The following is a 15,474-nucleotide window of genomic DNA, read 5'->3' as shown; positions in this document are numbered from 1 at the left end:
ATTAAATGAGATTAGTTTTTACAAAGGTATTTGCTGAAAAAACACTTGTGCCATTTCCGAAACTTTCAAGATGTGTTTTTGTAATGCAGAAATTTCAGAATAATGAGCAAGCAGCTCTCCATGTAACAGGTCACCACATCCTGTGGGATTCCCAGGTGTTTCAGGAACTTTTAAAAGAGGCCAACAATTTCTTCTGTGTGTGTTTTAAATTTCACTACTCACATGACATAAAGGAGTGACCCAACTTTAAGATTTTTTTTTTTTAATTAGAATCAAATGAGGCCAGGCACGGTGGCTCATACCTGTAATCCCAGCACTTTGGGAGGCTGAGACGGGCAAATCACCTGAGGTCAGGAGTTCCAGACCAACCTGGCCAACATGGTGAAACCCTGTCTCTACTAAAGATATGAAAATCAGATGTGGTGGCACACGCCTTTAATCCTAGGTGTTTGGGAGGCTGAGGCATGAGAATTGCTTGAACCCTGAGAAACAGAGGTTGCAGTGAGCCAAGATCATGCCACTGCACTCCAGCCTGGACCACAGAATAAGACTCTGTCTCTAAATAAATACATAAATGAGCCATGGTTTTGTATTATTAACAACCTCAGGAGATGTATAGCACAGGAGGCTGGGAACATGTTTGATTACTTTGTTATTAGTTAGACCCTACCCAAGAATGTTTTCCAAATTTATTTCAAAATGTTGGGCAAAAACTGAAGGAGCCTTGAGAATTTTTAAAATAAGAAATAGGCCAGAAAAAAGGGAGAGGTGGGTGAGATGCAGGACAGAGTCTTTGTCCTTTATTTGCTCCTGTCTGTAGAGGACCAGATCAGCTCTCTTGAGCTCAGGGCCAAAGAAGCAGAATAGGGAGGGAGGGGTGTTGAGCCCTGATTTTGACTGACTTGAGAACACAGTTTCATAAAGTGTTATAAAAAGTTTCATGGGGCCATTGTTTAATTTGAAAAAATGGGGAGGGGGTTTTAAAATCTCTAAGCAGATTTTCTTATTCTGGTTTTTGCTCAGGCTCCTTTTGGATCGTTTAAAGATTTATCCTGAAACTTCCTGTACTCTCATTTAATACAGATTTTCCACCCAAGTGTGAAGAGTGCTGGTTAGAAAACTGTGTGACTTGATTCGTCTCTGAATGCTTGATGGCAGCTATTTTTCTTCTCCATAGGTGTAAACTATTTTACAAGAAAGACAATGAGTTTAAAGAGAAAGGCATAGGTACTCTGCATTTAAAACCTACAGCGAATCAGAAGACACAGCTTTTGGTGCGGGCAGACACCAATTTAGGTGGGTACCTTTTTTTCACTTGGCACAAAATCATCATCATCACATAGTATATAAAAGCCTTTGCCATGCCAATTCAAGGTTATTAGTATGTTTTTAAACAGAGCGCATTCAGGCCAAATTCATCCTGTATTTACTTATTTCTAGTTTTGAGTCCCAGGATAATAGTGTGTAAGGAAACAGATGTGTTAGAAACTGTAAACAAAATGGTTTTTCATTTTCCTGTGTTAGAAATGTGACTAAGAAGCTAGAGATTAGACCGTTTAATAAACACCCAAAGGAAATTAACCTTTTAAAGGAATCCTTTTTATATAACAAGTAATCACTAACTGATTGCTGTCCACTGCGATCAGTTTACCCTGAAAACAGTCCACTGCAAGGAGCCTAGCACCCGGAGGAGGAGGAAGACGGGCAGGCTGCGGTGGAGTGGGCAGTAGTGGTAGAGAACAGGGGGCTGTGTTGCAGAAAGAAACTCCAGGGAGGCGTTTTTCTTTCCCTTAGGCTTGACTAGTGAGTAAAAACATTACCGTCATGTCACTCTTGCCCAGGGAGCTGTGCTGGCCTCTGTGACAGAGGTGTCCTTTGGTCACGTGATGCAGTGAAGATTTTGTTGTGCCACCGTGTTCTTCCTTCAGTGCAAAAACGGACAGTGTTGAGAGGGCTGATGGTTCTGAGCGAGGCTGTTGGCTCTGTGAGAAACGCTGTGTGGTTGCAGAGACCCGGGCTGGAGCGAGGGCCGAAGGCCACTCCTCACAGTGAGGGCAAGTCCTCCCCGAGGCCTCCCAGTTCTCAGGGAACCAGTCCTGATTTTGAGCCATTCCTGTTGGCTCCCCATGTTAGATCCATTAAGTATAAGTTATTTCAGTGTTTAATGTTTAGCATGTTACAGACTTCTTTGGTGGAGCTATAGCTTCTATAATTTCCATGGGTTTTGTTTGTTTGAATGCAGGCAACATATTGCTGAATGTTCTGATCCCACCCAATATGCCATGTACGCGCACAGGGAAGAATAACGTTCTTATCGTCTGTGTTCCAAATCCACCAATCGACGAGAAGAATGCCACCATGCCAGTCACCATGCTGATTCGGGTAAAAACCAGCGAGGATGCAGATGAGTTGCACAAAATTTTACTGGAGAAAAAGGATGTCTGAACGTGCGAAGTCGGCTGCAGAATTATTGCCAAGTTGCTGCTTCTCCCACCGCCCCTTAAACTTAGTTTTTCTTTTCTTTGACATTCTGAGAACTTACAGATAACTTAAAACTTTTGTGAGGAAGATTAATGTGGCCAATAAAACCTTGAAATGTTAAGTGTCAGGAAACCGCACTCTCCCTTCTTAAGAACTGCCTCAAGTCTAAAATACATTCGAATGCAATTTTTGGAAGATTTTTTAAATGTTCATTTATTAAACTAACCCTAAGTGATTTCTTCAAGGACTGCAATCAGGGTATCGATTCGCTTTCCCAAAGGCTCTTCCAACCCGTGGGTTTTGGGGTCCACCACCACCACGAGAGAGGCTTTTGAACAGGTGCCTGGCTATGTTCAGAAGAAAGCTGGCTTGTGTGCTTCTCTCCGGTGGGCTCAGCCGACGTGTGAGACTCATTGTTACCAAATGAACTGGGCTGCCACGCTGTGACAGGTGTTTGTCCTCTGCTTTATTTTTATTTTGAAGCTAAAATGTGAGTACTAAGTTCACCTCAGCATACGAATCACTGGCCTGTAACCCTGTGGGCTGCTTCACGAGAATTCAGGACCTGCATTTTCATTCTAAAACGAAATGAACAGCTTGTGAAGGATTTTTTTTGGCTTTGTAGTTTCTATTCACGAGGTAGTGTTAACTTCTTTATCCCCCTAAAGACAAAATTAAGATAACGGGGGATTGCCAGGAATGGGTTTAAAAGCACAAGTTTGGTAGCTTATCATCTACATTATGGACAGTGAACCCTTTTACGAAATGAAAGTCAAACGAGACCATCCTAGAAAAAGATGATGCTCATAGGCATTTGTACCGTAATCAGCCCCACGCGTATGAAAACTAGGACCAAGTGGCGTGCCTGGGAGCTTGGACACACGAGCCATTTGAATTCACTAGGAAACATGTAATAAGGTAATGGAAGAGAAAATCGTGTGTAAATTTTGCCTTTAACTTTAGACAGCAGTATATTATACATTTGATATCTGAAATATCTTTACTTTTTTAAGAATAAGATTCCATATGTTTGGAAGGGAGCCATGGTTATGCACACGAATATCGACGTCACTTCTCCAGAGCTGTCAGGTAACTAACACGAGCATTCTTTGAAGACTCTGGGCACAGGAATGGATGCAGAATTGAATGTTTAAATTTCCACTTTGATTCCTCATGAATCGTTTGAGACTAGTGCCAGCTGATCTCGTGTACAGGCTCAGGGTCGGTGCCCAAGGGCTCGTGTGTGTGTTCTGATCTTCGGTGCTTTGCGCATTCTCATGTAGAAGGGAGTAGTCAGAATAATTGTGGACGGCACAGTGGCTTTTTTAAAACTACAATCTTTAGGTGTAAAGTGTGGGGCCGGGAGCAATTTTGTGATCAAATATGAACTCCTAAGTACCTGAGGTATGACTGGGCCAACGCTGTCATGAGGTTCTTGCTCTACTTTCAGTGTTCTGATTCCACCGGGAGAGTCTGGCCTAGTGTGTGGCTTTGCATGAATCTGTGCAGAGAGGTGTGCTTGTACTGTTACAGGGTGCTGTCAGACATAGCTAGAGTAGGCACCCAGGAGGTGGCCATTATTTTTACATTGACTTTTTAGAATTGAGAATGCATGTGAGTTTTTGTTGCCAGTGATTTATAGTAAGCAAGTGGTTGATGCTGTTAATACCAGCCCTGCCCGATTGACATTAGGTTTATTCAACTTCTAAAAAGATGAAGAACTAAGGGGAACAAATTTAAGTTTGTTGCAACTTAGCCACATGTGCTTCCCTGGTACCAGCTGGAATCAAGCTCGCAGGCATCTTTCGGACACTTAAGTGTATATGACACAGTACTTCGTTAGCGTCTGCGCGTGTATGGAGAGTCTACAAAAAATGGCATGAAAAGATCATGATTGGATTATCTTTTAAAGCTGCCCCTTCTGTAGAAAATAGTTTATATATCTTTAAATCAGTGGGTATGTGTGGCTTTCTTTTTTCCTAACATTCCCAGCAAATTTTTGCTGCTAAGACGATCACTGTTACAGTGAAAATTACAGGGAAAATGTGACACGTCTACCATAAAACTCAGAATGGGGGATTTTCTTAAAATCACTCTTGGATGCTTTAGGAACTGGTCTCCACTTTGATTATTGGTGTAAAGAGCCTGAGTATATGTGGATTTGACTGAAATGTAACTCCTTGTCTTTTACTTGGGGCACGGGGCCCCCGGAGGGCTTACCTGTTTTCCCCGCTATGTTAACAGGTAATTCTGATTTATGCGTCTAGTTTGACTTATTTTTAACAAAATATTAGCAATTATGCTTTAAAATGTTTAATGTGGACTGAAATTTTCGTCTTTTGAGAATCTATGAAGTGTATCATATATGTGGCCTAAAGTAAGGTGTATATTATTGTTATGCTAAAATTGTTTTGCATCTTGGCAAATACTAAGTATCCCAGTGGCCTTTTTTTTTAAACCTGTGTATCCATCTCATCCTTTTGCGCATTCCTAGTAAGCAAAAAAATTTGTTATGCCATCTTCATTATTCGAATTACAGACTTAAAATATGTCCAGTTTTTAAAGAAGTTTAGATTATGTTTTCCATGGAAGGACAAGTCTGACTGTTCATGGACTGATTTTCTTTAAGAGGATTATTATATTTTACAATTTCAATTCTAGATTACAATTTTATATATGCTGCATGCCAAAACAAAAAAAAACAAAAAAAAAAACTACCTTTTCTGGTGTAGAGGGGAAGAAAAACTAATATTCTTCCTTACTAGTAGAGTTCAAAACAAGTTTTCACAGAGCCTTTTCAGTAAAAGTTAAACAAGTTTGTTTTTTGAGCATTTGTCAGTTTCAGAAGAGTCAAAATTCAAGCACGATGCATTTTGAAGGCTTTGCCAACTCCTAAACCCCTGATGAGTCCTCATTCTGGAAGTGGGAGTTTGAGTAGATACTGATTTGTCCCGTAGTATGGTCGATGATGGGGAGGTCTTTTCCAGTCAGGCACTCGGAACACAGGCCACTGTATGTTCTCAGCCATTAACAATCATCCTGAGGACGAAGGACTCTCCGTTTGATGCAGACACAATTGTAATGGAGATGTAAACTTCTTAGCAATCAGATGGATAAATTGCTTTTCACGTTAAATAGGAAATTGTTTTCTAAAACTAAAATACTTGAATTGTCAGACAATACAATCTCAGCTTGTGTTAGTTTTCAATGCTCCCATCGAGGAAGTGTAACAATCCATGAAATGTGAATAAATGAAAAGTAAACAAAATCCTAGTGTATGGCAGTCTTATGTTCCTCTGTGATGCACTTGGCATTAATACAAGTCAGACCTGAGGAAAAGAATCACGCAGAAGCTGCAACCAGAAACTTCTTGAACAACAGGAAGGTCGGCTTGGAGGTGAGTGAGAGACCAATTTGTTAGCAGACTCCTTGCTGGGGGTTGAGACTACTTTTAAACCATTCAGACCAAGGGTTTCTGTTGGATTAAAATCTTAACAGATTGGAATGGGAACAATTGATCCTTAATGGGCTAGTGTGCAAAGCATTGGCTAGCTGCTTTACGTATGTATTACCTTGGTTAGTCCTCAAAGCAAACCTTTGAGACGTATTTTTAACCTTTCCTACGTTACTCAGCATTTATTTGGTTTATAAGGGGTATTTTCTGGTTTAAAAAAGTAGTACTGCAAAGACTTGTTATCCATCAAAGTCTTTTCCTGAACTGTTAACATCTAATAGAAACTAAATGACACTAAGAGAATGTTATCTCAAGAGGAAGATCGTGCCTAAACTGCAGAAGCCCTGTATAGATACTCAGCTGCGTGGCTGGGCTAGAACCTGGCTTCTCAAAGTGGTCTTGGGACTGCCACATAGGAACTTAATAGAAATGCAAGCCCGGCCGGGCGCGGTGGCTCACGCCTGTAATCCTAACACTTTGGGAGGCCGAGGCGGTGGATCGCTTGAGCCCAGGAGTTCAAGATCAGTCTGTGCAACTGTTGGGAAAAGGGCTTGTGGGTGCCTGTATAAACTGGCCATAAAAATACGGGACATTAAGTTGTGGAAAGCCACAAGAGGCCTGTGAGGAGGAAAGCCTCTTTGCCATCATGTTCCCATGCTCAGAGGGAGACCTGCTCTATCTGTAAGCACTGTGTTCAAGGACAAAGACAAGACACTCCTTTGAAGCACTGGAATGTGGACAGATGTGCTGGCTCCTAGTAAGCCACTCCCACTAGCTACTCTCCGATAAGTTAAAGATACGCTGTTTGAGCACAAAGGAGATTCATTTAAACCTCTATTGCTGTAGATTACGCCTGTGACGCACTGCACCCTTTCACTGTTCCGCCCTCAACATCTGCTTCTGTGATTGTACTACAATAAATACTGTGGAGACCAGAGCTCTGAGCCTTTTGCAGCCTCCACATTTTGCAACTGGCCCCCTGGCTCCATCTTTACTCTTAACCTGTCTCTTCTCAATCCTTTGTCGCCAACAGACTTCGGGTACCCTGTGGGTGGTGTTGAGGCTGGTCCCCAACATGCAACATAGCAAAACCCTGGCTCTACAAAGAATACAAAATTTAATCAGGCATGATGGCATGCACCTGTAGTCCCAGCTGCTTGGGTGGCTGAGGTGGGAGGATGGCTTGATCCCAGGAGGTGGAGGCTCCAGGGAGTGAGCAGTGATCATGCCACTGCACTCCAGCCTGGGTGACAAAGCAAGACCCTATCTAAAAAAAAAAAAAAAAAAAAAAAGGGCAAACCCGGCTGGGCAAGGTAGCTCATGCCTGTAATTGCAACACTTTGGAAGGCTGAGGTGGGAAGCTTGCTTGAGCCCAGGAGTTAGAGACCAGCCTGGGCAACACAGCAAGATCCTGTCTCTAAAAAAAAAAAAATCTTTTTTTTAATTAGCTGGGCGTGGTAGTGGAAGGAATTGCTTAAGCCCAGGAGTTCCAGGCTGTAGTAAGCTGTGGCCGTACCACTCTACTCCCATCTGGGTGAGAGGACAAGACTCTGTCCGTTCCCCCGCCCGCCCCAGAAAAAGGCAAACCCACGGGCCCCAACTCGGCTACTGAATCAGCACCTCAGGCTGGAGCCCACTTTTTAAAATTGAGATAGAATTCATATAAACTGCACCCCTTTAAAGTACACGATTCAGTGGCTTGCAGCATACTCACAGAGTTGTGCAGCCGTCATCACTGATTCCAAAGTACTTTCCTTACCAGTCTTCTGGGTTTGAACGTTGGATTAGAGCATGCATTAGGTGATCCTGATACACGTTCACATTTGGGAACCGCCGGCACACATGCACTCCTGATGACTCTAAAGATGGCCCATAAAATACCCCTTGGGCACGCCGGGAAGAAATGGCAGTAGTTACCAGCATTGCCAGGAACTACGCCAGCCTTTGGACGTACCTTGTCTCACTTCAACATTGTCGCATCCCTGGAAGGAAAGTGGTGATTCTACTTGAGGAAACCCAGGCCCAGGGTTGAGTGTGTCTGAGGTGGCGCAGCTTGAGGTCCCAGCCCCACACTCCTCTCCCCAGCGTGCCACGTTAAGGAGATGTACGTGCCCACTAAATGACTCAACTGCACTGACTTCTGGAATTGGCTAAAATCTTTTGAGCAAAATTGTGTATTCAGAACTTCTGGAATTGGCTAAAATCTTTTGAGCAAAATTGTGTATTCAGAGTAGCGTAAAATTCGGCTAAAAGCCATGGTTATTTCAAAATGAGCAACCTAATCGTTTTATTAAAGTCAGATTCCAAGAGGAAAGACCCCGGTCCACACAGAGGAAAGAAACCTCGTTAACCTGTTGGCTGATGGAGAGGCTGGGTCAGGGGGCAATTCAGTGATACTGTAAGGAAAGAACAGAACATGATCCTTCATCCCCAGAAACAAGTATTTTCCCTTCCTCATGTAAATTTTCCAGCTGTTTTCGTCATTTTAACAATCAGGCACAATGTATAGCATGTTACCGCAGTCAACATGTCTATTTACAATGAACTGTGTTACTTACTGTATGGATTGAGTTACATTCCCCTCTCCTCCCAGTATGATTCCCAACGGTTTTCCTTTCCAGTTCACTTTTTTCCTTCTAAGCGAGGGCATGAGAGTAGTTCCTAAAAGCTCATCTAAGGATAAAGGAACTGAAATAGCAAAATTAGCCTTCAAGAGGAGGCAATGAATAGGAATGAAGCTTCCAAGATACAGACTCTCCCTAAGTATCTATTAAACAGTTTTCAGGTGACTGCTTTAAAAGGACTTCCCACTGTTCAACGAGAAGGGGGATGACCTGGATGGCAAGGACGTCTTCACCTGCTAGACCGTCTCCTTCCTAACTGCCGTCTTCATGGGCTGCCTTTGAGGTGCTGGTCAGAAAATTCTCCTGGTCTGGTGTTTCTAAGGCAGTGACTGTTCCCAAGAAATGTCACTGGTGCGGTGTCCCTTACTATATTCTGGAATGCTTGCATTCCTCTCAGACCCTCTTTTCTCTCTGCCCCTCATTTTCCATTCTGTAACTTTCTGCAGTGCCTTAGGTCTTACACCCATCGCTGGTAACTTCCTAAGTCCATCTGACTATGGAAAGGAAAAGCTCATGGTGTGACAGGCAACAACGAGGCTGCTTCCACCTACGAGGGCCTTGCAGTAGCAGGCTCGGAAGGATCAGCCAGAAAATGCGAGAGCCTGCTTGAGGTCCCCTCGCCCGCAGAGCTGCAAGAGAACCGCCTGGTGCAAACACCTCATCTTCCGTTAGACCAGGCAGCTTACCTGGAGCCTGCGAAACCTGAACTTGGGACTCCTGGCCTCTATTCCATTGTTTCTTCACTTCTGTGAGGGTTAAGAGGTTCTCTGAAAAAGCTTGGGAAATTTTACAGTACAACTGAAGGGGTATGCACTACCTTGTGGAGGCTGAAAGCTAAACTTGAAATACATTTTTTTTTTTTTTTTTTTGAGGTGGAGTCTCTGTCACCCAGGCTGGAGTACAGTGGTGTGAGCTCGGCTCACTGCAACCTCTGCCTCCGGAATGATTTAATTCCGCAAATACGGCATCTCTGTGGCCAAACCCCAGCCACTGACCTGCCCACCACTTCTCGGACTCCTCACTGGCTCATGACAGGCAAAGCCAGCACACAGGGTCATTTCTCTCTGCCTCCAGCACACTCCAGTTCAAAAAAGCAGCTTGTGTGAAAGCTCCAAAAAAAGTGTAAGGAATCACTGGGGGCAAATTAAGGTTCAATCATGATCGCTTTTCTGTATCAGTATTTACCCTGAAATGCCCGTGCCAGAAAAAAAGATGAGAGGAAGACACAGAAAAGAAAAATTTAATATTCAACATGCAAAACAACTTTTAAAAGAAACATGAGATCATAAAGCAAAGCTAACAGCCAACCAACAAATACCGCCTAGAAATGATCCCTACTGGACGTGGAGGATGGTTAATAAAGAAGCTGTTGGTAATGCTTATGAAATTACCACTGGCAATTAGCATACCGAGCTATCCAGTGCAGGCCATCGTGGTGTTTTTGCTAAAATACATTTTGTAGAAATCATAATTCAGAGTCCGTTTTCTTACAGAGTTCATTACTCTCACACAAATCATTCATATGGAAACCATGAAAGATACCTATTTACACCTAAACTGCCTGGTCTTCCACAGAGCGGGGACTAAAGGGGCACGGCGGGGAAGACAGACAGCGAGCGTGCCCTGGGCTCTGGAGGGTTGCAGGGTCACTGTGATTTTGATCTGCTGAGCTCAAGGACTGGAGACGGAATAAAAACGTCTACTTGCCTTAGGCATAAGAAGTTGTAAACTCGCCCATCAGCAGCTGCCTCCACTTCTGAGACTCCCCCTGCGGGAGCTCTGAACCCAGCCCCGAGGCCACTCCGTGTCCCGAGGAGTGCTCCAGGGCTCCAAGAAAGGGCTGAGGGGTCCTTTTGCCACTGGGGATCAAGCAGCCAGTGAAAAAGAGAAAAGAGCAGCCCCAGCAGGTGCCCATCACCCAGCTCCCAGGGCCCACCTGCTGAAGAGCTGCTCTTCCTCGAAGGGCAGTGGCTGCCACTCCAGAGGCTGCTTCCATTCAAGCTCAAGGGCACGTGCGTTTCCTGAGCTCGTAGTGTCCGTCCTATCAGGTGGTTATTTTTAAAACAGAAGTACCGTCATTCTGCTTTTTGATACAGGCTAGAGCAAGAGGACAGGAAGAACCAATGGGCTGTCAAGAGAGACTTGGTTTTTGAAACAGGACATGAAAGCAGATCCCACCTAAATTTGAAAATGGAGAAAAACGTCAGTGAAACCTGTTAAGTTCACTAAAAAGTTGGCAGACATTTCATATGTCTTTAAAGGATTTTGGCCAACAACTTAAAACCAGCATATTAGGACGTGGTCAAGGCAGTCACTAGAATATACCGGCTGCACAGGGCCTTTCCTCCGGGACGTCTTTTAATGAAAAAAAAGTTTTACTTTGTTCTTCAAAAGTCTTCTACTAACTAGTCTATTTATGATTAAAACAGCAAAAACAGACCCTAGTTTGAGTGCAGGCAGACTCTTTGAGGGAGGGCACCTCAGGAACATGCCTTTAGACCCTTCCCATGACTCCATGTAGGGGGAAGCCTAACTCACAGTCCGTAAGAATCCAAACGTGAGCGGCGACTCCACTCAGCAACCCATCCTGCCTCCAAGCGGACTTGGCTATAGAGTATCTTGCATCCTTTTGTTCTCTTCTGACTACCTGTCACTCGTGTTTTAAATAATCTTCTTTTGAAATAATGAGCCTTAGTTGTCTTTGCAGGCAACTGGGCACTTCCAGTAGGACATCAGAATGTGAGATGGCCACTACCTGAACTTACAGCTGCTGAAAGAAGAAAGGGTATAAACAGAGACCATCTATCACCCATCGGAACCTAGGATCATCACATTCCTTTAAATGGAAAAGCCCATCCCACAACTTTCTTCTTCATGTTCTAAAAAGTGACACCTAGGTTTCCTCAATAGAAAACTGTGCTTCAATCCCAAATCCTCTTTAAGACCAACAGGCCTTAAAGGGAGTTTGCCATTAAAGACCAGTATGTCTTTTTTTTTTTTTTTTTTTTTTGAGACGGGGTCTTGCTCTGTCGCCCAGGCTGGAGTGCAGTGGCGCGATCTCGGCTCACTGCAAGCTCCGCCTCCCGGGTTTACGCCATTCTCCTGCCTCAGCCTCCCGAGTAGCTGGGACTACAGGTGCCCGCCACCTCACCCGGCTGGTTTTTTGTGTTTTTTAGTAGAGACGGGGTTTCACCGTGTAGACCAGGATGGTCTTGATCTCCTGACCTCGTGATCCACCTGTCTCGGCCTCCCAAAGTGCTGGGATTACAGGCTTGAGCCACCGCGCCCGGCTTTTTTTTTTTTTTTTTTTTGAGACGGAGTTTCAGTGTTGTTTCCCAGGCTGGAGTGTAATGGCATGAGCTCGGCTCACTGCAACCTCCGCCTACCGGGTTCAAGTGATTCTCCTGCCTCAGCCTCCCGGGTAGCTGGGATTACAGGCGTGTGCCCACCACGCCCGGCTAATTTTTTAATAGAGACGGGGTTTCACCATATTGGCCAGGCTGGTCTTGAACTCCTGATCTCGTGATCCGCCTGCCTTGGCCTCCCAAAGTGCTGGGATTACAGGCGTGAACCACGGCGCCCGGCCCCAATATTTCTTAAAGGGAGTTTGGGATTAAAGTACAGTTTTCTGTTGAGGAAACCTAGGTGTCACCATGCATGAGTCTTCCCTGCATTACACAAGAGGCAGGTGTGTTCCCAGAAAAATTAAAGATGGCCTTACAAGAAATACAAATGTGCCAACACCAGGACTTTGGGGGCCCTGGTTCTGGCCCTGCCACTTGTTACTCTGTACTTTATTCCACATGTCATTTGTTACTTTGGAAAGCCAAACCTGGGAGTAATACCTTACTGTCTAGTTCTCAAGTGGCTCTGAGCAAGGTTTAAATCCGGCATTCCAAGTACCCTTTGCAGAGGGTTTTAGGGACTGAGAAAGGCAGCCTCCACCAAGTGTCTGTCCATCTGTCCGGGCAGCACCGTGTGGCTCAGCGTGCAGGCCGGGCCACATGCCTGGGTTTGACTCCCATCGCTGGCCTCTGCTGTTTGTTCCAGGCAGTCCCCTAGTGCCTGTGCTGGTTTCCTCGTCTGTAAGATGGGGTCGGACCAGCGGCCGCACATGATAGGTGCTCTGTGTTGGCTATGAAACCACAGTCCACCATGTGCTCTGTTCACAATGAGGACTGATCTCTAATCATGCTCTAAGCTAGCATGATTTGCACACGTTTCTGTGACCAGTGAGCCCTCTCACACGTCCCTGTGACTGGTCCTCATGGTCACCTGTGAGGCGGGTAGCACTTTCGCCATCTTACAGACGAGGAGCCCAGCTCGCCCCGAGCCATCCAGGCAAGCCTCTGAGCTTGGCCAAATGCTGGCCCTAGGGGAGAGAACCTTCTCACGCCCCTCACCTCTGAGAACAGAGGGCGGGCCGCTGTGCTGCTCACGACCTGGACTGCCTCATCTTCCCACGGACGAGCTGTCAGGGCTGTGTTCCTCCCAAGATCCCCAGACCAACCAGGGGAAGAGTTCCTGAAGAAATAGGTGGATTTTAGCCACATGGACACAAACTTGGAAACAGCATTTGGCATCCCCTGAGAGCACTCAAATGGGGCTGGGCCACGCTCGGGGCTCCCTGAGGCTCTGTCCCCACACTTTGGGGCATGGCATGACCTGGCTCTGTGCTGCCCTAAGACATGGGTTTGGAACATGAAATCGTGCAGAGCTGAGCCGTCAGGCCTGAGCGGACACTGCTAGAGGAGAGAGAAGGTTCAAACCCCCCACCAAGCACGGTCTCAGACTAGGTTATTACAAAGGGGGAGGGGAGGTGGGCATCCCAGGAGTCTAACATCCGGCCCAACCTATGCAGAATGATGGGTGACTGTGCCCTGACCCAGTCACATACCTGAACCCTGGGGACTTCAGTGAGGTAGGTGGTGTAAGCCCCATTTCACAGGTGGGCAAACTGAGGCAGAATGAAATGCAATAGCTCGCTTTTAATAATAACATACAAAAGTCTGGAGAAAGCCCCAAAGTAGTCCCCTGTTCCCGGAGCCCAAAGAATACACAGATGGGAGAACAAGCCCCTCCTCTTCCTTCCCCCCCAGAGAAGATCCCTAAACACATGGCTGGCTGAATGCTGAGGAAAACCTCAGACATTCCTGGGAACTTCAAACAAAGCCCGCCACGAAGAGACCCAGCTTCCAGCTGATTCCCAGTTGGGGAGGGGACAGGCCTGCTCTCGTGGAGGGCACCGTGCATCCTTGCAGATGGGAACGCCTTCACGCTGGAGCAGGCGGAGGGCAGGCCTGGGGCTGGGCGGTGCTCACACGAACCGACGGGAGTGCCCATGCGAGCCTCTGAGCAACTCCTCTGCCTCAGTGAGCTGGTCTGAGATGGGACCAGCACACGCTGTCAAAGGAAGTGAGCTCCAGGAAACCAGGGACGATGAAAAGACGCCCCCGCCCCCAGAAGACGGGGTCCCACCTAGAACCTCCCCGGGATGATGCCAGCCCTACCCCACGTCAGACACCCTTTGGCAGATCTCCTGTTGTGTGGCTACCGAGGCCTCCCGACTACCCTCAGAATCCAAACTCTGCGGGCCCCTCCGTCCGAGGCCCAGCGCGGGATGTCCCGGTTGGAGGTGTGTGTTGACGGTGTTCTTTGGCTGGGACGGCCCAGCGCGGGATGTCCAGGTTGGAGGTGCGTGTTGACGGTGTTCTTTGGCTGGAAGCAAAAGGTCGTTCTGGCGGGATCGGGGCGTCTGCTCAGCTGGAGGCCTTTCTGGAACTGGGCGTGGGTGAGGTATCCCCAGCCCAGGGCAAAGGCATCAAACTTCTTGTATTCCCATCTCCTATTGAACGAAGTGGTAAACCGGGAAGGATGAGCTGGGACCGACTCGGGTGCTGAAGTTCATCCGCATGGTATTCCAGAATCTTCGACTGGCGCTCCTCAAGAAGGTGTGGGCAGTCTGATGCGCCGGGTGCCCTGCTGGGTGGTTCCGCCTGCTGCTGGGGGCATGTGAACAGAGATGCGCCGGTCTGGCCCCGCTCTGGGCATCAGCTGCTCCTCCCGCTGTCCCTCATGGCCGCTCGGCAGCTCTAGTCCTGTTTGGGTGCAGAGGGCTCTCCAGAGATGGGTGGGGGGCGACGGGCGGGGGGCACAGGGCGGAGCAGAGCCAGCAGGGGAGGGAAGAGGCACTTCAGTTTGGGCTGGTGTTCGTGGAGTCGGCCCTGGCCCCGGGAGTCGAGTGGCCTCGCCTGGCTGCGGCTCCAGCACTGGCGGGTCACAGAAGACCCCGGAGGCGGTGGACAGGTAGGCACTTGGCAGCACTCCCAGGGCTGGGCCCAGCCGGGGCTCTGCACAGGCTCCGCACGCGGCTAGGTCATCAGGATGGGCTTCTGCCGAACTTCCAGGATGTCTAGGGCCGGCAGGAGGGAAGCAGGTGAAACAGTCACCCTCAACGGCAGTGAGTGCTAAGCAGTGCCACTTCTGAAGGAAGCCCGCCTCGGCCACTCACGCATCTCCTCTCCAGGCTTCACAGACTGCAGAGGAGACGCGTCTCCACCATCCCCACCCTGCATCCTGGGAAATGGGCCCGCAGCAACGGCACACCCTGCAGGGGCTCAGGTACAAGCTGGTGTGGGGGCCAGAGCCACGGCCTGTCACAGCTGCTGCAGGCCTGGGTCGGCGAGGTGGCCCAAGAGCCTCCCATCGCCTGTGAATCACACACACCCGGCATGTGGCCACTCCAGAGGGGACAGCAGGTGTGCCAGAAAGGTGAGCAAAGGGAGGACTTCTGGGAAAGCTACGGCTCCACCCAAAGTCTGAGACAAGGAGGCCAAGAGCCCTGCAAAGAAACCCAACCAACCGGCAGGACAGGGCGGGACGACTCCGGGTGGCTCGCACGCACCAAGGCCCTGG

At 47.4% G+C, this 15,474-nt stretch overlaps 2 protein-coding genes and 1 pseudogene across 7 annotated transcripts in view; 1 reads left to right on the top strand and 2 right to left on the bottom strand.

Moving 5' to 3' along the window:
• NUP50 (nucleoporin 50) overlaps positions 1-11,527 on the top strand; it is a 30,808-nt gene extending 19,281 nt beyond the window's left edge. For 2 of the 4 annotated variants that reach the window (XM_033233630.1, XM_033233631.1), the window contains exons 7-8: positions 1,178-1,296; positions 2,243-5,749. In XM_033233630.1, the coding sequence (XP_033089521.1) occupies positions 1,178-1,296; positions 2,243-2,445 (322 nt within the window). In that variant the 3' untranslated portion in view covers positions 2,446-5,749. Of the gene's footprint in view, positions 1-1,177; positions 1,297-2,242; positions 5,750-11,266 lie in introns of those variants that run through there. The other 2 variants (XR_004442457.1, XM_033233632.1) reach the window with 2 other exon arrangements.
• Positions 11,528-13,527: 2,000 nt separating this feature from the next.
• On the bottom strand, positions 13,528-14,620 carry LOC117096544 (annotated as a pseudogene). Its single transcript, XR_004442513.1, has one exon. The product of XR_004442513.1 is annotated as an uncharacterized LOC117096544 (transcript).
• KIAA0930 (KIAA0930 ortholog) overlaps positions 14,572-15,474 on the bottom strand; it is a 44,498-nt gene continuing 43,595 nt past the window's right edge. For both annotated transcript variants that reach the window (XM_033233628.1, XM_033233629.1), the window contains exon 10: positions 14,572-14,971. In XM_033233628.1, the coding sequence (XP_033089519.1) occupies positions 14,931-14,971 (41 nt within the window). In that variant the 3' untranslated portion in view covers positions 14,572-14,930. The remainder of the gene's footprint in view (positions 14,972-15,474) is intronic.

This window comes from Trachypithecus francoisi, unplaced genomic scaffold, assembly GCF_009764315.1.
Source record: "Trachypithecus francoisi isolate TF-2019V2 unplaced genomic scaffold, Tfra_2.0 Lachesis_group14, whole genome shotgun sequence".
In the NCBI taxonomy this organism is placed as follows: Eukaryota; Metazoa; Chordata; class Mammalia; order Primates; family Cercopithecidae; genus Trachypithecus; species Trachypithecus francoisi.
The sequence above is the reverse complement of the archived record's forward strand: the minus strand, read 5'-3'. Positions and strand labels throughout refer to the sequence as shown.